A 23,921-nucleotide genomic window follows, 5' to 3' on the forward strand; every position below is an offset into this window, starting at 1 on the left:
CGTCAGGTCAACCTTTTGACTCGGCCCTTACAGGTGGGACCAGGCGGCAGAGATGCGCTAGACGATCAGACCGTTGCACGCGTGGCTTATGGGACCCAGCAAAGAGCCGTTGAGCAGAGAGCCGTTGCGGGTGTGCTATATAAGCAGGCGACAGAGAGCGACGGTGATCACGGCGATAGAGAGAGCGGGCGACAGAGAGCACGGCGGTGACCACGGCGACAGAGAGAGCGGCGGTAGGAAGATAGCTGTGGAGGGCGCGGCGGCGTTGAGATCCCCTTCGGCTCCGAGCTCCATGTCTTCTTCAAGCTCCCGCGCCACCTCGCGGATGCAGAGCCCGGCGCGCGTGGAGATGCCTATCTTCGTCTGTCCTCGGTGCCGGGCGGGCGTTGATCGGAGGGTTTCTCACACACCGAAGAACCGGAATCGTCCGTTGTACGTGTGCAGTGACAATGGGGTAAGAATCGGGGAAATTGCACCATTTCGTGGTCGGGATCTTTGAGCAATGGGTTGATATGTTTGGCGTTCATGCAGGTGAAATGTTTCTTTCTTTGGGTCGAGGCCAAGACTCTGATGAGTGAACTGCAAGAAGAGCATGAAGAATGGTTGCGCATGCTGCCACGAACGGCAATGGCCGCAGCACGAGCTCCGGAAGAAGAGATGGAGGGCGAAGCACGCACTGACAGAGAGCTAGCTGTTGAGCTTAGGATGTTGAAGAAGAAGGTTAGGATGCTTGAAGATCAAGCACAAATACCAATACCCATTTTCAATTACTTTTGGGCATTTGTAGGTATGGTAATCGCACTGGGTGTAATGTTGAAATTGTATGGAAAGGCATGAATTACGGAGGAATTTGTAAGCTTGAAATTGTATGAGAAATTCACCTTGTTTAAATGTTGGTCAAAGTTGTTTAAATGTTGAAAAAAAAGAAGAAATGACCAACATTTAAATATGTTGAAAAAAGGGAGAATAAATGAGAAATTCAGAAACTTTTGATCAATGAAATGCAGCTCTCTGCTCTGCCTTTCTGTAAAAAAAAAGGTTCCTCTGTGGGCCAAATTCAGAGCGGAGAGCCAAGTGTGGCTAGACTAATGGGCCAACTGCATCCAATAGGCCCATTCGGGGGTGGGCAAATGAGATCTCTTGCGTATTTTTCTGTTTTCTGTTCTGATTTAATTTAGGCAGTAAATCATTTTGAAACATTTTTGTGAAAGCTAATTGAATTATTTCAGAGCCAAAAAATTAAGTTTAGAATTTTTTTGGAGCTGTTAAATATTTAATAGCAATTTAATTACTCCAATTCAAATACACCATGATTTAAATCAAAGACCAATATGTCATGAAAAATGTGCCTCAGCTCTGGTAGAGGTTTACACCTGGTGCCAAAATTAATGAACATTTTTGAAGGGCATTACATTGAGAAAAAGATAATTTGTCTAAAAAAATGAAGGGTGGAAAATGCACAAAAAATTGGTGCGGCAGATGAAAAGACTTTGACATGGCTAGGGAAGGAAGCTATACATAGTGAGACCGTGACTTGGTTTAGGGTTTAAAAACGCATGTTTGTACTAAATGTTTTCACACGCGTGAGAGTGGTTTTCCTTTGTTTTGCACTGAACTTTTGGAGGGTTGGAAATGTATGTTTGCATTGCCACATGGTTCTGGTTAGAGTGGCACTTGGTTTAGGATTTAAAGGGAATAAATTTGCATGCTAGTTCATGACTTGGTTTAGGGAAGAAATGATATGTTTGGGCACGGACATTTTTGAACACACATAATAACTTGGATAGATAAGATGCAACACACCATACCCTTACATAGATGGGTGCCAAGTTCAGGGACACGACACGACATGCACGACATAGAAAAGCAACAAAATAAAAATGATAAAACTAAAACATGACGAGCTTGACGAACAACTTCACTCCGGGCTCGCATCCCTTCTTGAACATTTTCATCTTGACCTTTCTTCCACCTTGGCCGCGCGCCCCTTCAACACCGTCTTCAACTTCACTCCTCCTCCTCCTCGTAGGGAAGGGAGTGCATCTGGTTTTCAGTGGGGAAGATGCACTCGTAGTTGGTGAAGATGTTGTACACCGTGAAGAAGATGGACTCGTAGCCGCACCAAAACACTTGGCGGAGGAGCTTGCGCGCGTCAAACGGGTTGGCGAAGGTGACTGTGAGTAGTGGGAGGATGCCGGCGCGGTCACGAACCTCGTTGATGGTGTACATCCTAGGCGAGCCCCGTGGGAGGTGGGCATAGCCGGCTCTGAGGAAGGCGCGGGTGAGCTCGACGGACCCCCTCCACCTGGAAGTCGCCCACACACAGAGCTCCCTCTCCACGAGCACGCCCGGTGGGTAGCGCAGCTTCGGCACGACAGGCGGACGAAGGAAGGTCGGCCCGTTGTGCTGCATCTTCACTTGGTCGCTTGGAGGGCTCGGTCGCTTGGGTGTTTGAAGTTGGAGAGAATGGATCTGGCTCTTGGGTGGTGAGTGGGAGAGGAAGAGATGCACCCCATTTATAGGCCTATGGGTGGGAGAGGAAGAAAGAAGGGATGAGAACGGTGTGTGTGTGTGAATCCGGACGCGTGTGTGTATCCGTTAAGTTTTGGACCCTTAAATTTTTGCACGGAAACGATGCATGGGGTGCGTGTGTGCATATGAATCACTACATAGGGAAGCTCTTTGACCGGGCGTGTGCATCTGAATCGTTGTCATAATCTGAAACAATGGCCTAATTCTGAATCAATACGTGCATGGCCACGTCGCTCGCCTCGCTCGCATGTATGCATGTCCGCCTTCCGCGCATGCATTCCCACATCGCCGCCCTTCCCATGCATGCAGGCCTGGAAAGGCTGAGACGGGCAATTAACTGCCCTCTCAGGCCCGGACAGCGAGACGGCCCAACGGTCCATCCAGCACGCCCGGTACTTGTTGAGAAAAAAAATCGCCCAGCCAATCAGATTGCATCTCGCGGATCGCCCCCCTCCTCCCCGCAGATTCCTTCTAGAAGGGTTAGATCGACGGTCCTTGATCGCCGTTAGGGTTAGATGGACGGTCCTTGTTCAACGCTAGGGTTAGCGGGGTTTGGGAGGGGTTTGGAGTAGTCAAAGATAGGTTTGACCAGATTTAAAATGAGCATAATAAATTAAATAAAAATCAGAAAAATGAAAAACCTGCACACATAGTCTTCTTATGTCATATAATAACGATTTAAGTTGATAAACAAGGTTTACATACATTTAAAAGAAAAGTTCATGTGTCTTATGTGGTATCTCAAGTATCTCAAACTCTTGTATGAAGTGAAGAGAAGTGTTTTGGGGAAATGAACATGAAAATTTCAAAAATCTCACCACAGCTTCATTTTGGAGTGACTAAGAAGGATCCAGGCTTAGTTTTCCATTTTGATGTTTTAGGCTTGTTTAAATCTTGGTCAAAGTTAAGTTTGACCAGAATTCAAATGAGCAAAACAAATTCAAAAAAATATCAAAAAATGGAAAAATCATCGCACATAGTCTGTATATATAGAATATATGTGTAGGAAAGTTATTTGGCCGATTTAGACAAAGTCAAAAAAAACCTGCTTAGAAATGAGGCCGTTTACCCTACCTTTGGACCCGTCTTTTTTAGCACATTTTTCATGAAAATTTCAAAAATCTCACCACAGCTTCATTTTGAAGTGACTAAGAAGGATCCAGGCTTAGTTTTTCATTTTGATATTTTAGACTTGTTTAACTCTTGGTCAAAGTTAGGTTTGACTAGAATTTAAATGAGCAAATCAAAAATTAAAAAAAATCAAAAAAGGAAAAACCAGCGCACATAGTCTGTGCATATAGAATATATGTGTAGGAAAGTTATTTGGCTTATTTAGACAAGGTTGAAAAAATCTTGCTTAGAAATGAGGCCGTTTACCCTACCTTTGGAGCTCTTTTTAGCACATTTTTCATGAATGTGAGTTTACCAAAGTTTCAAAAGAATTACAACATTCATATAGCATGTCAACTTTGAAGTTCTAACATAGGTCCAGCATCATTCAAACATAGTTCTAACATAGGTCCAACATCATTCAACAGAAATACAACATTATTCATAATGTTTCATAATTATTCATAAATAGCGTTGGGGCTTCTGTTTGTTCCTTGAGCTTCTTGCCATCACTTTGCTCCTCGTGCACCTTGTGCTCATTGCTTCTTCTCTTCTCCTCTTAGTTGTCGGTACCTTGTGCGTCTTCTTCAAGCCTACTACAGAGCTATGCAAAACATAAAGGATAATGAGATCATGTCAAGTGATTAATGTACAGTAGTATTTGCAAGATTTACATACCTAGCAGAACTCACAACAACAGATGGTTGGTCACCATTTGGAGCCGCACTTGGATCACCATTTAGTGCCTCATTTGGATCATTATTTGGAGCCTCACTTGGATCACCATTTGGAGCCTCACTTGAATCATCATTTGGAGGATATTTTGGATCATCGTCAAAATCATGCGGCTGTTGACCACTTGACCATCATCATTTGGAGCCTCATCAAAATTCTCATCTGATGCAACCGACTGTTGACCATCATTTTCATCATCTGTTGAGGCAACCGGCTGCTGACCAACATTTTCATCGAAGCCTTCATCGAAACTCTCTCCGAATGCTGGATCTAGTGTGTTATCACAATACTTACCGAAATGACCAGACCCGCCACACCTTGTGCACTTACGCTTCCTTGCTCCAAGTCCAGCTCCTTCGCTGCGAGGTCTGATTCGACTCTTCCTTGGTCTACCTGCTACTCTCTTCAGAACTGGAGCGCAAAGCTTGAATCAAGGGTCCACCATGTCCCATTGTTGTTAAGGCATACACATATGTGGCTTTGAACCTTGCAACAGAGTAGTAATCATGCACATACTGATGTATGTTCATTGATGGACCTGGGAAAGAAGTGATGAAAAACAAGGCATGAATACATGGCAGCCCAGTTATCTGCCATTGCCTACAACTGCAAGTTCTAGCTTCTAAATCCACTGGATATCTCCATTCCCTCTTCTCTTTATCCAAATATGATATCTCTGCTGTGGTACCCGAGCTAAGAGTCATGTTCATTTCCAAGCCTGTTGTTTTCTGCTTCAGTTCATTCATCATGGCAGGGATGATAATGTGGCCCATGAATTTTGCCTCGGCTATTCCTGCACGATAATGAAATTTCTACATGTATTCTATCCTTATCCTGTCAAGCAAATCCACCACATAATGACCCTTTAGTTTCCGGATCATTGAGTTGAAAGACTATGCTAGATTAATGCGCACATAGTCAACTTTGCTCAGTTCACTGAATTGGCTTCTGGCCCATAACTTGGAGTGGTGTGTTTCCAAGTATTCTTTCACTTTGGGATTCATGTATAACTGCCTCAAGTGGTAGTTGTGCTTCTTCACGCTGCAAGTCAGATGCTGGCCATAAATTGTCGGTATACACCTTTCCTTTAAATTTCTTCACAAAATTTGCAGCAAGGTGACGCATGCATTCCCTATGCTCTACTCCAGGGAACACATTGTCCACGGCCACTTCTAAACCTTTGCAGGCATCTGTATGAATGACCAACCCATTGGGATGTGCAATAGCCCGGCGCAGATTATGCAAAAACCAAGTCCAGCTCTCCTCAGGATCTGTCTCCAGCACACCGTAAGCAACTGGAAATACAAAACTGTGTGCATCAACTGCACAAGCTTCTACTAATTGTCCTTTAAACCTCCCTATGAGAAAAGTAGCATCAATAGCCAAATAAGGCCTGCAACCGGCCAAAAAACCCCGGCGACAAGTCTCAAAGCACACAAAAACCCTCCTAAAGCATTCCTTGGTCTTTGTGACTCCCCTGAATGTGTACTCCACGGTATGGTGGTCAATATCTTCAATACTACCTAGGCTGGTCCTCTTCACTTCACCTTTGAATGAATACAATAATTGAAAACTTTCCTGCCAGTTACCATAAATAGAATCCATAGCATGTTGTTTACCATTGAACAACCTCATGTATGTTAAATCTATCTTGAACTTGTCTTTGATGTTCTTCTGCAATTCCTTTAGACCCACTTGCTGGTTTTCTTTCACCCACTTCTTTACTTCTTCTGCCATCCATCTTGACTTGGCTCTACTAAGTGTATCCTTCCTAAGGGTTGATTCCTGGCACGTGTGCTTAAAATGGTTCACTTTGACCTGAACATTCGTGCTATTTCGCATTTTAGATGCGAGCATCCTCCATGGACAACCCTCAGTCGGACAGTGCACTCTGTAACATACTTGGTCGCTCTTGTCAACTTTGAAAGTACGTTCTACCTTGATGCAGTTCTACACTCAGTCATGGATGCAAAAATGGTACCTTCTTCCATATGAGGGTTCAAAGGGTCCCATTCAACAGATGCAAGGTCTTCGTCCTCACCCACTGCGTCATCATCCACACGGACTGCATTGTGAGCCTCGTCTTGGTTTTCAGCCCGAGGTGCCCGTCGTAAATTCTGAATAACATCAGAATATATCTTCTCTTTATCAACCCCAGAATTGTAGTCATAAGGCTCCACTCAAGGGGGACCCTACTGCCGGTGCCCACGCTTGTCGAGCCACCACGTCGCCGTGCACTAACTGAACTGTTCTGGCTAGAGCTGCCATTACAACGACTTGGTTCTCCCCGAGATGTTGCACCCGCCATCCTAGGTCCAAATGCCCGCTCAAGCACATCAATTTGCAGCCTCACATGAAAATTCTCTTTCTCCTTATGCCTAGCAAACATGGTAGCCAGCTCTTCATCATTACTAACTGTCACCCATTTCTTTTCCCCATCATAGTATTTGTATTCCACTTCATCAAGCAAACCCCAAGGATATTCGCTACAAATTATCTCCCCAAATTGTCTGAAACTCCAATTACAAGCCATTGGCAACAGATAATCGAAACCTCCTTGGAATTTCTTCTTATTCTTTGCATTCAACATGTACCGGTCCCTTCTAATGTGCACCAAGAAAGCAAACCGAAACTCCAGCCTAACCGACGAAAAACAGAGACGCAATCAGCGCACTAACCGGGCAAACCAACTCGAATCGGTTGTTCAAATGCACAACTAAGCTCAACCTAAACAGGAGGCGTGGCTTACCCCTCGGGAACCCAGTCGTGGACGCGGCGGATCTCCGGCCCGATGCCTGCCTCGCCAAATACTCCGGGGTCGCCGCCGCTCGCCATTTCGCCATGGGGTTCACCCTCCTACTTCAAACAGCTCCACCAGTCCCCCACCTATCAGCGCTCCGGCCGGGCGAACGAAAGGAGGCCGCGCCGCGGGTCGAGCAGTTGGCGGGCGCCCCACCCGTGGCGTCGCAGGAAGGTGGCGGGCGGAGCAGGTAGCGATGGAGCAGCACGGCCGCGACCACAGCAGCGCGGCTGGTGGTGGCGTAGGTGGCGGCGGCGGCGCAGGACGGCCGGCCGGCGGACGGGACAGAGTGGGCGTCGAGTTTCCCAGCTAGAACCCTAGGATTGATTTGGGGATTTTGTTGCACGGTCCCACATGTCAGCTCTGGACCCATGTCCACGCGGTCCCACATGTAAGCTCCGGAACCACAACCACTAACGCCGGCGGACGGAATGCACTAAAATCTGGCCATTTGGCCTCGTCATAGTAGCTGCGCATGGACTAGGGGCAAAACATAGCACGATTCGCAACTGAGGGCAAAACTGAACACATGGACACCAGTGAGGGCAAAAGGATAATTAACCCATTCTTTTGTGGTACATTCATTTTTTAAATATGCCCAATTGTGTACTTATTTCTATTCTGAACCTCACTTGGTCGACCATACTTCTAGCACTTTACCATACTGCATCTTTGTTCATGTGAAATATCTCATGCTCGCTCCGTCCAGAAATACTTATCGAAGAAAAGAATGTATCTAGACGTATTTTAGTTCTAGATACATCCATTTTTATGCATCTTTTAGACAAGTAAATCCAAACGGAGGGAGTATTTGATTGAGACCACCGTGCTGAAGGGTAGGAAGATGGAGGGGTGATTCTTACAACAAGCTAGTAATCTATTGATTTGTGAGTAATTCTTATGTAAATATTCATTGGACCGGGCCAGCACTAGGCGACAGTCGGCCGGCCCAAATTTGGGTCCGCCACACCCCGCGCGTCGGATCCCTGCTCGTCCAACCGTTGGATCCAATCACCTCTTCGTCCCAAATCTCATGACCCCCCATCCGTTTCTTCTCTTCCCAAATCACAGCGACGCGCAACACGCCTCCCCTGTCCGCCCAAGGCCATCGCAGCACCCCGCCATGCCTGCTCAGGTAGTCTCTGCTCATTTCCTCACTGTCGACATTGAAGCACCCGTCTCATTGACAGTTGCAGCTTTTCCCCCAATTTTCTCATGAATGATGAAGAAAAGATGGTGGTAGCAAAAAAAAAAAACTCGCCCATCGTAGCAAATTTGATGTCAATTGTAGCAAGAAAGACCTCACCAATTTTCTCACGTACAATGAAGAAAAAAGATAGTACTAGCAAAAGAACTCGATGGCCGCAGCAAAATTTTATGAGATTTCCGGCACCCGTGGTGGCTGGTTCAACCATCGGTGGGTGCTGCTTGCAGCTTTTCCCGTCCAGCGTCGCCAGTGCCAGCATCCACGGCAGTAGTCGGTTCCAACACTCGTGGTGGCCGGCACTAGCATTGGCGGGTGCTGGTTGCAGCTTTTTCCGCTGAGCGTCGCCGGTGCCAGCATCCAGGGCAGCCAGTTCCAGCACCCGCGGTAACCAGTTCCAGCATTGACCAGTGATGGTTGCAACAGCCTGTGGCGCCGGTTCTAGCATTGATCAGTGCTGGTTGCAGCAGCCTATGGCGCTGGTTCCAGCACTGGAAACCCTTCATAGCCCCCCGAACGCCTAGCTCCCGGCCGCCTTGGCTGCACTGTCCGACTACCGCCCTGGAGCACGTGGGACTGCGGTCCTTCGCCTCGTGTGCCAAGCCGGCCTTTGTGGTAGCTCATGGCAGAGTCCATGGTGGAGGCGTTGGGAGCAACCAGAAATTGCGCTGGAGAGAATGTGGGGTGGCTGGAGGCGCGCATGAGCTCGAGTTTGGGCATGACGGAGCGTACGGGGGGTGTAGAGATGGATGAGGCGGGTCAACACTTGGCGAATGTAACGAGTGGTTGTGCTTGCTCGAGGGAAGAGATTAGGAGGGGACAGAGTGGTGCACTAGAGTTAGTTGCCTCTCGTGCATGTGATCTTGCTAGATCGGACGAGTTGCACGTGGCCGGCTCAAAGTTCGGCCGGCCAGCCGGATGCATACATTTCCCATTGGAGTGTCCTTCTGGTAACGACGACACGCTACAAAGAGTCCACTGTCCAGCTGTTTGGTACGGAGAGAGTCAGAATGGCAGGGAAAACTCAACACTTCGGAACTCAAGTACACCTATGAATCTTTGCACTCAATTGCAATGAAATTTGTTGTGTGTTCATAACGGAAGTTGCAACATAGAGTTAGTACTTTCGAGTCCACCATAATCTATAGTGAAAGATCAGGCCCGGTCCCGAGGGGGGGGGGGGGGGGGGGGGGGGGGGGCGAACGGGGCGGCCGCCCCGGGCCCCCGACGCCATAGGGGGCCCCGATCAGATGTGTGTTATGCACTGGGGGTTTGACCAGCGGGCGGATTGACATAGGGCGGCCCGATAAAAAAGATTGCGCAGGCAACGCGTATCTCGTTCCGCGTTTGACATGCCGAGACCCCCTCCTACGGCAGAATTGATCTCGAGGATCTCCTGTGATTTCGCCACCATCTCCTCTCAAAATTTTCTCGTACCCCACCCCACGCCCTCCCCTCCCGGGAGCTCCTCAAGCACTCCGACTTCTCTTGCAGCTCTAACCAATCGCCAATCGGTTTGTGCAGCACGTACGTGCTTAAGGATTAGACTATAGCCCAACCCAGGCATACTCAGTTCAGACAGAGATGGTATTGAGATTTGGTACTTGTGAGTCCGCTTTGATAAACTGGTGCTAGGTAAGAGTTGATTCAATTGATTTAAGGCCACTGCTACGCGTAAGTCGGATGATGGACTGGATTTGTAAACCGCCTTGGTGACCGTTCGATGCAAGTCAATACGTCCGTCCGATCTGTGACAGTTGGAGCACCTGCACACTTTCCTCAGCAATCGCAGCCCCCATCGTCTTTCTCCTCTGTCTTGCATCCTCCACAGTCCACACCCATCAATCCACGCAGCGCAGCGTTGATGCATAACCCACCATGTCAACTGCTTCGACGGTCTCGCAGCGCCGACATCACCGGCGAGCGCTCCAATACAACAGCAAGCGCTGCATCGTAGCTCCGAGAGTCGGCAGTGACAACTGCGTGGCATCATCAGGAGCCGCCGCTGCTGCTCCATGGCAGCACGGAGCGCGGCAAAGCTCCATGGCAACACCGAGGAAATCCGGCGAAGTTCCATTGAAGCTCCACGGCAGCACCACACAGCACGTCAAAGGTCCAATGCAACACTGATGGGCATCCGGCGAAGCTACAGAAGCTCCAATGACAGCACCGCGCGGCGACGAGGGCTTCAATGGAGCACCAGCGGCCGGCGACGAGGGCTGCATCGCAACACCGGTGGCCGGCGTCGAAAGCTTCATTACAGCAACAGCGGCCGGCGACGAGAGCTTCAATGCAGTACCGGCGGCCGGCGACGTGGGCTACATCGCAGCACCGTTGGCTGGTGACGAAAGCTGCACTTCAACGAAACACCGACGACCCACGGGCAAGCTCCACTGCAGCTCCATGGCAGCACTGCCGCTCAAAATAAATCTCCGATGCAGCACCGTCGACGTCCCGGCGAAGCTCCATTGCCGCCCCCGCCGTGCTCCATTGCAGCCGCGGCGGAGCTCCATTGCAGCCACCGGCCGACGAAGCTCCATTGCTGCCTCGGTCGTGCTCCATTGCAGCCACCGGCGTGCGGCGTTCCGACGAAGCTCCATTGCAGCCCCGGCCGCGCTCCACTGTAGCCGCGGCGGAGCTCCATTGCAGTCGGGCCCGCTCCATTGCAACGCGACCGGCAGCGGCGGGAGCTGCGATGCAGCTTCGGTGGCGCTTCAATGCAACCACGGCGGAGCTTCAACAACCTCCCTCCATTACGGCGGCCATGGCGGGCGCTACGACGCCACACGCGGCGATGACGGCAGAAGCCGCGATGCAGCTCTGGTGGCGCTTCAACACAGCCACAACAGAGCTTCGACAACCTCGCTCACGCTCTACTCCAGCCCTGGCGACGTGAGGATGAATCAGGCTGCTCCCCTGCGGTGCTGTGTCTCCTCTGCCGTTGAACGAGAAAAGGGTGGAAAAGAAGGAAGCGATGGGCGGAGAGGATAAGGTTGGAGGGAGAAGATAAGGTGGGCGGGACACGTGGTGAGCCGAGAGAGAGGTTTACGTGAGAGAATTTTCATCCGGTTGAAATTAAGCAATTTCCTTGATTTAATACCTTTGCAACTATGCGTTAGTTTCCATATACTAATTTTCTGATTCTGTAAATTTTAGCACGGCATGCCGTCTAATACATATGCATCCGGTGAGGAGAAGAAGAAAAAAGGAACAAGCAGATGAGTTTATATAGTTACAGAGAGGATCGATTGATAACTTTTTGTAAGAGTAATATGAGGAGTTGAAGAAATCAAGGCATGACATTTGTTCTGACCGAACTACTAGTCTTAATCCAGAAGACAAGGGCACAAGGGCAACCAACAGATGAAAACACTGTAAGTGATTATGAGCACATATTTAATTCGTCTTGTATAGAATCTGCTAGTTTAGACAGAAAACCAATTTTTGTTATGGATATCTATGATCCAAATAATTGGGATACCATATTAATGAATAAAGAAAGAGAAATAATAGTGGAGAAGGCGGCCTATAATAGAAATAGATAGAGTTAGATTTTTTATTGAAGATAGTATGTACAAATTATTTGATATAAAAATTGTGTTCGTTGGACTTTATATATGTATTGAGAACATTTGATATAAACATATATTAATTACTATTTTGATATTTATATTGAGAGGCCCCCAGTTATAGTTTCACCCAGGGCCCCCGAAATCTCAGGACCGGCCCTGTGAAAGATGTGTACATGTGATTACATAGCTATAATAAGGTAAATAGTGTGCCAAGGTAGATTGACAAAAATAGGTTTATTATGTTGCGGAGTCGGTGCATTTTTTTCCAGAAACAAATACATCAACAAATAGCCAGAGCTATCTCCTCCCTTTCCAAATATATAGCGGTACATTTCCCAGGCTTAGTGAATCCAGAGCAAAACCTCTCTCCAATGGTATATGAAGAAGTAAGACAATAGAACTTGAAGTATGACCCTGATTTATATTTATGACCTTTGAAGATCCATGCTAGATTCATAATGACACATTGGCATAAACTCGCAATGTTGGAAACACTATTTTGAATCATACATAAATTAAGTTAACAAATCTTTTCTAACTAAACATATCTTTCACAGTCCATGCATGACTGAATTTTTCTTACTCTGTGTACAACTATGATGCTTTATCATTTTTACATGCAAAATTCATTTTGTGTGTGGAATTATGGTCAAAACAGAAACCTCATTTTCAAAATATGAAACTAGCATTTAGTCCATATGAAAAACGGTTAAATTTTCTTTTCAGGAAGTTGCATCATTTCTAAATTCTACTAAAAAAGGAACACTCATTTTGTCATTACAATCATGTTTCTACAACCACATATCAAATGTTGGTCCAAATATGAATGTTGGATATAATTTGATTTAGCGTCTCGACATAGCATATTTCATATTCTGGTGCGAAATGAGTTGCGTGTAGTGTAGCCCTTAGTGTAGTGAATAAAAAATAGTGAAATCGCAGTACTGATTTCCAAGGTAGTACATTTTGAAGGAGGATAGCAGAATGGTTACACTACATGCCAAATATAGGTACACTTACATATCAAGTAGGTCACAAAATACAAGCTGAATGATCTTCATCATATTCAGTTGGACCCAAAAGTGGTTACTACCAAGTTCCAATCATTGCATAACAACCACCCTTAAACTACTACCTACTACATATCATAATCTGCCATTCAGTAAGGGTTCATCACATGGGTCAACGAAGGATCATACCACTCGTCATGTTGACCTTAAGGCTACCTTTTAATGAACCTAAACACAATCATTTCACCTTCTTTTATCTTGGCGCCCTCGACGACTTCTCTCCAATTTTGCGTCATGATCGCACGCCCATCCCTCTTGTCCATCATAAACCGGACCTTTTGATAACTTTCAAAATACTCGTTGGTGACAGTCACAACCACGAGTGCATGCATATAATCTTTGAGGTAGCCCTAAACTTAATCTAGTGAGAAGCACTCATTGCACAAGGTAATAATTAATGTTATATTATGGCATGTTCGTGAAATGTACAAAAAGAAAGTCAAGTGTCTACCATTTTCTATATACACATATTACATTTTCAAAATTCATGACCAACATTTCGAAAACATATTTTTTTATGTGTAGTTTTTCCATATAAAATGTATATTTTTCAATACATGTTTATTATTGTCCAAATACATGATTAACATTTTTCAAAACATATATATTTTGATGTCTAATTTTTTCCATGCACATTATACATTTTTTGTGTACATCAAAAACATATTTTGTATACACATTTAACAATTTTTAACTGCATGATTAACACTTTTCAAAACCATTGAAAGCTTATTGTATTTTTTGATTTGTACTTTTTCCATACACATGTTACATTTTTTGTTTGCGTTAGAAACATTTTTTCTATACATACTTAACATTTTAAAATGCATAAATAACATTTTAAAAAGAAATTGAAAACTTCTAGTATTTTCTTATTTCTAATCTTTTATGCATTGTACATATTTTGTGTACATCAGTAACATTTTTCTTTACACACTTAACATATTTTTAATGCATGATAACCATGTTACAATAAAATATGAAAAATTATAGTAGTTTTTTATTTCTTCTTTTCCCATACACGTTATACATTTCTAAATATATTTATTCTATATGCCGGATTTTTTTCCTATACAAATTACGTTTTTACAATTTTCAAATTTTTTATAGAATTTTTTTAATAGACATACTTATAATATTTTGAAATATTAGCAAAATTGAAAGATAAATAAAAAAGTGTGCAAAAAGTAAAAATAAAACAAAAGAAAATGTGCACGAGTGTTTGTCAACGCTGGGCAGAGAAATCCGGCGGCTGCCTTCAGTGAGACGTCGTACTTTCTCGCTTGAAGCGAGGCATAGGCACGCCCTACAGCACTTGCCACGCCACATAAGCATTCCGGCACTTACGTGCTCCCTTGAGTGGGTCGGTCGCCTGTGGGTACGCGCTTCCTCGCTTGGGGTGGCTTTAATTCATTCGCCAGATTTTTGTTTTTTCCTTCAAAACAACAAGGTTAATCGGTCAAAGTTGCCAGTGAGCTCTTGATGAAAGTCAACCGTTTAACTTTTGTGAAAAGACGGAAATTAAAAAAAAAAATGAATAAAACTTGAATTTGAAAAACTTCAAAGATTTTTAGAAAGTTCACGAGTATGAAAAGAACATTCAAAACTTTGAAACTTCAAAGATTTTTGAAAAAATTTCATCAATTTTGAAAAAATTAATTAAACTTTGAGAAATGTTCAGGAAAGTGAAAAAGATAGAAAATAGAAGAAGTTGATCAATTTTGAAAAAATACCATATAAATTCTAAAAATATAACAACTTTGAAGAACAAATGATTATTTTCTAAATTGTTTTCACAATTTTGAAAAAATGTACATCGAATTTGAAAAAAGTTCATCCACTTTGAAAAACAGTTTACATATATGAAAAAAAGATCATGAATTTGAAAAATAGTTTGTCGATTTTGAAAAGAAAATCAAGAATTTCGAAAAAACTCATAGATTTTAGAAAAGAGTTCATCAATTTTAAATCAAAATTTCATGAATTTTCAAACTAAAATTAAAAAGGGACAGAGAAAAAAAGAAAAAAAGAAGTAATGACACCAGGTGAGGTGTTTGGTTGGTTATTGCGGCTTACACTGAGCTCGGCGTCGCGGGTTTGAAACACACCTCCCACGCATTTTTTGCTATCTAAAAACAGATAAAAAAGGGCGCTGAAAGACCAACGCGAAGGATGGGGGAGTGGGGGGGGGGGGGGGGGGGCGTTTGTGGGTACTGAAGAAGCAGACCATGTGCCGGGTTCTGAGTTTTTCATTTCTTTATTGAATTTCTGTTTTATTTTTTCTTCTTTTCAATATAATTCAGGATTATAAAAAAGTTATGTCTTGTTTAACAAAATGTGATATTTTTTTAGAAAGGTTCAATGCATCACAAAATACTGGTTGATTCAAAAAGTCTTCTCAATTTTTAAACATATTCACATATTAAAAAATGTTCCTGATTTGAAAAATAATGTCCAGAATCAAAAAAATGTTCGTAAAATTGACCAAATGTTCGAAAATTCAAAAAATCAAGAATTTTTAGATGGTATTCACAAAATTTGAAAAATGTTTCTGAAATCACTTTTGTCCCTGAATTTCAAAAGTTTTCACCAATATCCAAAATACGTTAGTTGATTAAAACAATTATCACAGATTTCTGAAAGACTGCTGAGAATTTCAAATAAATGTTCGGGAATTTATAAAACAATGTCTGTGAATTTTAAAATGTTTACTATTTTAAAAATATTTGTGAATTTGTAAGATTTGTAAGCGAATTTGAAAATGTTCACTCTTTCGAAAATTGATCAGAATTTTGAAAAATGAAAAATAAAAATTGTTACCGATTTCAAGTATTTTGTTTACCGAGTGCCCATGAAAATATACTCAGCAAGCAATAAAGTATCTGGCTTAAATAATTTTTCTTTTAGTATATATATCTACTCTAGCCAGTGCAACACTTGCTTTTTTCTGTACAGTTTGCACATAGAATAGCATTTATATCATCTGGTAGGAGAATTGATTTGAAACAAAAGGGGGCAACCTCGTTTGAGATGTTCCCGTTCTATATCTATTTGTTTGTGGGGGTCGAATTAGAGTATGCTGCTCTCTATCTTTAAAGAATATAACTTGTTCTATCTCGAATATCCAATCCGGAGCCTGAGCTCATCTACACCCTATGAACATTAAATTCAAAATAAATATAAGAAAAATCTAAAAAATCACGTTTTGTGTGTGGTGAAAGATGCTTGAGTGCTGATGTTCGTGTCAAATTTCAGAGTATTCGAACATGTGAGGAGCTCTCAGCAAAAAAAGAATCAGGTCCAAATAGTACAAAACAGTAAACATTTTCACAGTCCTCAAATTTATCATTTTTGCTGAGAGCTACTCAAATGTCCAAATGATCTAAAATTTGGCATGAACATCATGCACTCCAGCATCTTTCACCACAAAAAAAGGAATTTTTAAAATTTCTAGTATTTTAGACGAATTTATTGTTCACCCCGGGCTCACCTGAGCCCGGGAGCAAAAAGGCCGCGTCCATTCTATCTATCGTTCTTGAATATAGCACTAGATCGGAAACGCGCCTTGGCGCGTGGTGCCTGGCTGAACTTTTTGTCCCAGCTTTTAAACAAACTGCAATATTGTTGCTACTTGGTGTAGGATCGTTTTTCAAAGTCTGGCCGAAGGCAATGCAGTCACATTTACCAAATGCAAAGCAACCATGAGGTATTTTCTCAGTAGAACCATTTGTCTGGAAGTTCATGAGGAATGTAAATATATACTTTTCCAAAAGCGAGACCGGACGATCAATTCACATCAAGTTTGATACAGACAATGTACTTTTCATACAGCAAAATCACCACAGCGGCAATGCAAGACAAAGAACCTATGTAGTTCCATAGAATCATATTTTTTTGGAAATAACCTGATCGTCTTGACATTCAACCTTTCATACGCCGCAACACATGAACCTGCTATCAATAGTTTGTTCAGTCACTTGAAACAGATAACATTTTCTCCATTGACAACAGACTTATGAACCTTGAACTAACCTTTTCAAAGTTTGGATTATCAGCAATGGCTTCCTATGCGTAGTGTCGAAGCCGAAGACACATAAGTGATTTCTTTGTGTTGAGCAAACATGGAGCCCAGGTGTTATCTATCATCTTACTCTCCAGAACTATCTACTTGCTGAAGGATTTACCCAGTTTGAGATCATATTATTTGAGGATGGTAGGCAAGACAATGCGATCAAGCCAAGGTCTACATAAGTTAATCAGCAACATAAATAGACTACACAAATATAAATCTATATATAGAACCAATCGACGGTAAACAAACAAACACCATTCTGGACAAAGGGTTGCAGACCAGAAATAAAGCCTTGTCAGAACCAAGCATGTAGTAACTGTGGCTCGGTGAGCTGTGGCTCGGTGAGCATAAGAGAGGCGTAGGAAACACACAATTAAGACTAAAAACAAACAACACATCTTACTGTTTGTGTGTATCATAACAGAAACTATCATAGACATTTTTTACATATATACACATACTCATGAGCAAAACAAGAATGTTGGTTGCTCCTAAATTATTTGCAGAACATAAGAAAAAAGAGTTGGAAACAATCTGACAAGACCTGAAACCAGAACTTGGTAAGTTATATGGTATTTGTAGCTATGTTTTCCTTTAACAATTAATAAGATGAATGTATGTAAAAAAACAGAAACCTAATTTCCCTAGTTCTGTACAAAAGAGTGCTCTAGCCAGAAGTAAAGTGTCTAGATTCCCTAGCTCTAGCTAGAAATCACAGTGCTGACACTTTCTGTTCAGCATGAAAAAAATAAAAATCCTATTTCTGTTTATATTACCTGAGCACAGTACGAAGACAAATTCAGAGCAGCAAGATGTACATGATCTACCTTACTTGCCGGGGATACGATCAAACGGAGACCGCGTGCGCTAGTCACCGGCATCGTGGAGAAGAGCTCCCTCGTAGACACAAGAGCATACAAGATAAAGTAGAGAAGATGTGTCAACAACATTAACAGATCACTCCATGTCATAGTCCTTGGCCAGGGTCAGGGGACCTTGAATCCTAGAAATCTGCAGAGGAGGCATCATCAGGAGCAATCTATCACTACTCACAAAATAACCCAAGAGGCGGGTATAGACTATGTTAACCATTTATGTGTACAGAATATGTTAACTTGCACCACACCAGAGAAATTTCTCATCGGCAGCGGATTTATTAATTTTCTGATTAACACACAAGCTCGAGCTAGCGACCAACGACACGAGGACTACAGTCTCATGTCTTCTCACAAATATCCAGTCAAGGTCTTCCACGAGCGAGATCCGACGGTCCTAAACGCATCAAGTAAACGATCCAACGGCCGACAGTGGCTAAGCTCTGAGAGAGCTCATGTTCTCCCTAGATACTTATTCCTGGATGTTCCCAGCACCAAAGTATTAGTACAAGCCACAACATATCATGGGGACATTCGTACGAACAATTGTGAAAACTGGGTTATCGCATTCACTGTGCAGACAGAAACGGTTTTCATGTACAGATGAAGAATAAGATTACACTACTTTCTCCGTCTACTCTACTCTTCTCTTTCTCTAGGCCGCAGTTCGTCGATAAATAAAGAATTAAACAAAAGGAATGACGCCGAAGCTGTTCAGCAGCACCAGTGATTCACTCTCTGTATCAGAGTTTCAGGCGTGACATCGATTTGTTCATTGATGCCGATAGTTAGTACTTTAATTTAGTACAGTCCATGCCGTTTGACATGCAGTTTTCAGGGCTCGCAGTGTTCTCTTTTATACAGTATTGAAGAGTGAAACTATTGGTTTATTTCCAGGCTAGGATTTTTCTGTTTAATATTCAAGAAATGTAGACGATCAGAAGCTAGCTTCTGCTCTGGTACATTATAGACAAGGCTCTTCACGGTCTCGACGACAATATTTTCGTCGCTCACTAGCGTGCAGTGCGCATTTTTGTTTCAAATCAATTTTCCTGCTAACCATATATAAAGGTGGATATCTCCCGAAAGTCCTATTCTGATCCCGAGTACAAATGCACCCTGATGAACAGTAAAATCAAACAAATTAGTAAAACAATTTTAAAAGTTCTGATTTTTTTATGGTAAACTTCAACAAATGTTTTGTTTGCCTGCACAATTTCTGCACGAAATGACTGGATTCAAAACTAGCATTTTTGGTGTAACAAATTTTTTTTGCCACGACTTCCACGATGTCATTTCATGTTGAAATTTTGCAAGCATACAACGCATTTGTCAAAGGTTATCACAAAAAAAAGAATTTTTTGAATTATTTTACTATTTTTCTGATTTTAGTCGGGAACAGATACGCCACATGTGATATCTCCAACTAATAAATTAAGTAGCTTGTTGTGCACTGGTTAGCGCTATAGGATTGCAAAGCAAGGTCCTCCTTTCGAATCCTCTTGGCATGTGATTTCTATGTTATCTGTTTTTTTCTCTTCCCAATTGAAAGGTGGGACCCACACATAAAAGAGCAGACAACATGCCATATAGGTAGATTTAATAGAGTTAACGAAAAGGATGGAAATGTACCCACATCTATATCTATATCTATATCTATACCTAATAATTACAAAGGGAGTAAGATTTCTTGGTTCTCTTTCCGTCACGCCTTTATATCTGTTAACTTTGTGTTAACCAGAAAGATTGATGACTAAGATTTAAAACGAGAAAGGTTTTTTCAGTAAAAAAAAGGATTTGCATCGTCCATCCATCCACATCGTGGAAATTTACCTCCGCATCGTCTACGCATACAAATCGTTGAGACGTCGGGGATAGAGCAACCGCTCCCTTCGAGAGCGTCTGGCACCGCCATCCGGATTCGTTGGAGCCACATCGTCCGTGATGTATGCTCCATGTAGTCGACCAGGCCTCCACCGCACGGCTCAGTGTCGATCAAGCTGCCGCCGTGTGCCATCCTGGAAGTTGAACTCCCTCCAAGCTCCAATGTTCATCCAGTGTTCCATGTTTCTCAATTTCGTCAGGCTTTCATCCCAGGAACTCCTGTTTCGAAAGAACTTCCCATTGTTACTGATGACCCACTTCTCCCTATTGAAATTCTTGATGTCGATGGGGGCGTGCACCTACAAGTCGGAAGGTGCATGTCCTGGTTCACTGGTCTAACCCTGCCATACTAGACGCCGTGTGGGAGGATGTCGTGGCTATCAAGGAGCGGTTCCCTTCATCATTGGCTTGGGGACAAGCCGCCTTTCAAGCGGGAGGGATGTCAGCGACCCAGATCGCACTGCAACGAAAACCTCTGTAGTGATCTAAACGCTCTTATATTTCTTTACGGAGGGAGTACAAATTACTATCTGAACCAAACGGCTTTATTTTGCCATGCATGCATGCGTACTTACATGTTGCGCATGTGTACTTAACACTGTAACACGTACATACAATGGGCAGATGGATGTTGGATCAGCTGTTGACGACCCTGCAGTTACGCCTAATCTGGGTGGGTGTTCCGCTGGGCGGGGTGAGGCTCGCCATCTTGATCATGGCCGTCACCAAGTCGGAGGCGAAGAGCGTCGGGTTGGCGGCATACTGCCGCACTAGCGCGTCCTGGGAGCCGCCGTTGAAGAGCACCTGGTCGGAGTTGAGCAGGCCGCGCTTGGCCACCAAGTTGCGATAGTAGGCGTTGTCGAAGAAGAGCGGCGTCTGCACGTCTAACGGCGCCAGGTTGGTGTCGCCGTTAGGGGCCAGGGCGGGGCAGGCGCCCTTGCGCAGCGCGGCGAACGCCGGGTCGATGTTGGTGCCATTGTAGATGTGGTCGCGGAAGTTGAGGCACTGCGAGAAGCCGATGGTGTGGGTGCCGGACAGCGCCGTGAGGTCCCGCGGGCTCAGCTGCTTCTTTGCGAACGCGGCGATGAGCTGGTCCAGGTTTAAGCTGGGCCCTGGGAGGTCGCTGTTCGCCTGAGTCAGGCTGGCCGTCGTCGAGTCCCGGTGGCCGAGCGGCACCGCCCAGCTTGGCCCGCCTAGCTGCAGGAACCCGAACGTGCAGTCTACGTAGTCAGCAGCACGAACGTGCAGCCTACGTACCCACTGTCATTGATCGTATTGTATTGTACGCACCAGAAAGACGCCGTCCCGTGCTGCGAGGGCAGTGATGTCGGCGCAGGAGACGACGCCAGGGCAGACCAGCTCCACGTTCCTCTTGATCTCGTCGATCACCTCGTAGCCCCGCACCGAGTTCACGTTCGGAAAGGCAGTCTTCTCGCCCACGAAGCTACCCACGTCATCCAAGAGAATGGACCCGTCGCAGCCCTATACATAGAGCAAAGTTTCACCGTTAATCCCGACCATATGATTGTAAATCAATCGACATAACTATGTTTGCTTTACGGGTTTATAGTTTACTTACTTGAACAAAGCAGTCATGGAAGTGGAGCCTGAGGAGGGACGCCCCCATTCGGCGCTCGGCGAGGAGGGCCTTGATCATGGTGGCGCGCACGATGAGCTCAAGCGTTGGGCAGCTCTTTGCGTAGAATGACGGCGAGAGCTGCCCATAGGCCGCCGAGGAGAGGAGGAAGAGGGCAAGCAAGCAGTGCCATGTCCGGCAGCTGGAGCTCAAAGCCATGGCTCAGAATGTGGATACGTACGTAGGCTCAGTGTGTTTTTCACTGTAAGCAGGATTGCTAGCTCAGCGGCTTTGCTTAACTGTGGCGGGCACGAGCCATCTATTTATAATACTGCTGTTCTTTCCATTGCATGAGATGCATGCAGAATGGCCAAAGGCCGCAAGGGTTGTGGAAAAGTATGACAAGCTCCACGTGGTTTCTTTCTCTGGTTGACTAAGAGCGACCCATCTTTTTTTTTGCGCATCAAGAGCGACGCATCGTTAGGTAGGTGTCAGAAACTGATCCATCTTTGTTCAAATGTCATTAGCAAATAGCATTTCGAGTATATATAAATAATTATATATGAAGAAGTTAGTGTACGATCATATTCAGCCAGCTAATTGAAATTATGTCTTCCCATGTCCCATGCTCCGTGGGGTTGTTTCGTGAACTTCTTTTCAATGACATCTTAATCTGATTAGATTAGTGTTATGATCATAAATAAATACACATTGAATTGGCGATGGGACATGGCAGCCGAGAAGGATGTAAGCCGTTGTGTGAGTAAACCCATGGGCCATGGCGTTAAGGTCTCATTTTCTAGCTCCAACTGGCATCTGCTTTCCCAGTTTCCTATGTCGTGTTGGTAATAGGCCTTTGGACAAACACTTACCGTCCTTTGGATAAATGAAATTGCAAACCAAGCTTGTCACCATGCCTGCCTTGGTATTTTTTGAAAAGAATGTTGATTTTAAAAACTATAGCTCCAATTCCTAATATTAACAGTCATGCATTTTCTTTTCAATTCAGAAACATAAGGATTGCTTTGGTCGCAAGCAGGAGTATTGAGCATATCAAAGGGACATGGATTTTTGGCCCTGGGTGCTCCACCCCCTGTATGAACATTAAATTAAAAAAAATATGGGGAATATTTAAAAAAAATAGGATTTTTTCACGAAATTTCACACAAAAGTAGATTGGGCAACCATGTTTGATATCCCAAGATTTCATTTTTTTTAAAAAAATTCTGGTAAATTTTGAATTTGATATTCATATAGGGGGGTGGAGCACCCAGGAGCTTCTGTGCATTTTCCATATCATAGCAGCTTTCCAAAAGAGGGAGAGAAACACCAGACACCCGTAAAGCTAGTCACGGCTCCCACATCACTCAATTCAAATCATTGGGTTGAGAAACTGACTGCATCACAGGTAAACGTTTGGTGCATTGATTTTTTTGTGAGGAATCGTTGTTGCAAAGTTAAATTGAATAGATCTTAGCAACCACTTGTTGGTAAACCTTTGGTGCATCATGACTAACTGGTGAATGAGCGGTGGACCTATCGTTGGCGGACGGACCTGCCTGGCATAGTCACCTTCCTCGAGCGGGGATGCTCTCAGGCATACTCCAGATGAATGAATTGTGGGGCTTTTATCTACTTCATCGGCAATGATGGGTTCCGGCGACGCCAACCAACTACTATGCATGCCTACATTAGACTATCAACATGTTTGGTTGATGTCCACAACATTGTATGCCTGGCCTGGACCTTTCCTGAGATATGCCTGGCAGTTGTTTGGTTCGTATCCTGAGAGTGTCTGGCCCAGGCGCTCCTAGCAATGCAGTTAGCCTGGCATGGTAATAAAAAATAGAAGAAATGGGAACATAGCCCAGGCGTACTAGTATTTCCGCCTGGCGTGGTGTAACATCAGCCTGGCACCATGGGTACTATTTAAAACAATAAACAATTCAGTAATGACACTACCAGGCCAGGAAAGGAACCAAATAGAAGTGCACCATGCTGGCCTCGCCAGGCCAAAATTTTCCACCATCTCAGGTTGTCCAGGCGCCTCTCCTTTCCAGGCATAGTGTCGAGGGTCCAAACCAAACAGCCCCTATGTGTCTACGATCCACAAGGGTAGTACATTCAACATGTGCTGATCTGTTAACACCAGGCTCATGTAGGCTGATCGGAGGTGGTGGGAGGAGGCGGGGAGCCCCTGTGGAGGAGAAAGGGGAGGAGGTAGGGCGTAGGCATCGGTGACCAAGTGGAGGAGGGGCTACGAAAGGGAATGCCAAGCAACAATCACACACACTTATAAAAGGCGGCGGTCCACTATTGACAGGCCAATGTTTCATTGCCATCCATCAGAGGTGAATGAGAGTCAACATGTGTTGTGTGCCACCCAAGGGTGGTGGCTGGAATCACCGTTGATGAGGTTGTATACGGCCCGTCAGTGGTTATTAATCAAACCACTCGTGTATAAGTCACTATGGATGGTCACCACTGATAG

The 23,921-nt window shown here is 44.3% G+C and overlaps 1 protein-coding gene across 1 annotated transcript; it reads right to left on the reverse strand.

The window, feature by feature from the left end:
* Nucleotides 1-20,335: 20,335 nt before the first annotated feature.
* On the reverse strand, nt 20,336-21,712 carry LOC123140891 (peroxidase 70). The gene is made up of 3 exons (XM_044560155.1): nt 21,434-21,712; nt 21,145-21,336; nt 20,336-21,051 (listed from the first exon to the last, which is right to left on the reverse strand). Exons 1-3 carry the CDS (start codon nt 21,647-21,649, stop codon nt 20,491-20,493), a joined length of 969 nt encoding a protein of 322 aa, XP_044416090.1. The 5' UTR covers nt 21,650-21,712; the 3' UTR covers nt 20,336-20,490.
* Between the last annotated feature and the right edge of the window lie 2,209 nt (nt 21,713-23,921).

This window comes from Triticum aestivum, chromosome 6D, assembly GCF_018294505.1.
Source record: "Triticum aestivum cultivar Chinese Spring chromosome 6D, IWGSC CS RefSeq v2.1, whole genome shotgun sequence".
Taxonomy (NCBI): domain Eukaryota; kingdom Viridiplantae; phylum Streptophyta; class Magnoliopsida; order Poales; family Poaceae; genus Triticum; species Triticum aestivum.

What these genes read in the sequence shown, in the direction of transcription:
- LOC123140891 (XM_044560155.1), bottom strand. Translation starts at nt 21,649, where the DNA reads ATGGCTTTGAGCTCCAGCTGCCGGACATGGCACTGCTTGCTTGCCCTC. An exon ending in TCCATGACTGCTTTGTTCAA is followed by an intron (nt 21,337 to 21,433) that starts GTAAGTAAACTA and finishes CTCTATGTATAG; the next exon opens with GGCTGCGACGGGTCCATTCT. An exon ending in CACGGGACGGCGTCTTTCTG is followed by an intron (nt 21,052 to 21,144) that starts GTGCGTACAATA and finishes GGGTTCCTGCAG; the next exon opens with CTAGGCGGGCCAAGCTGGGC.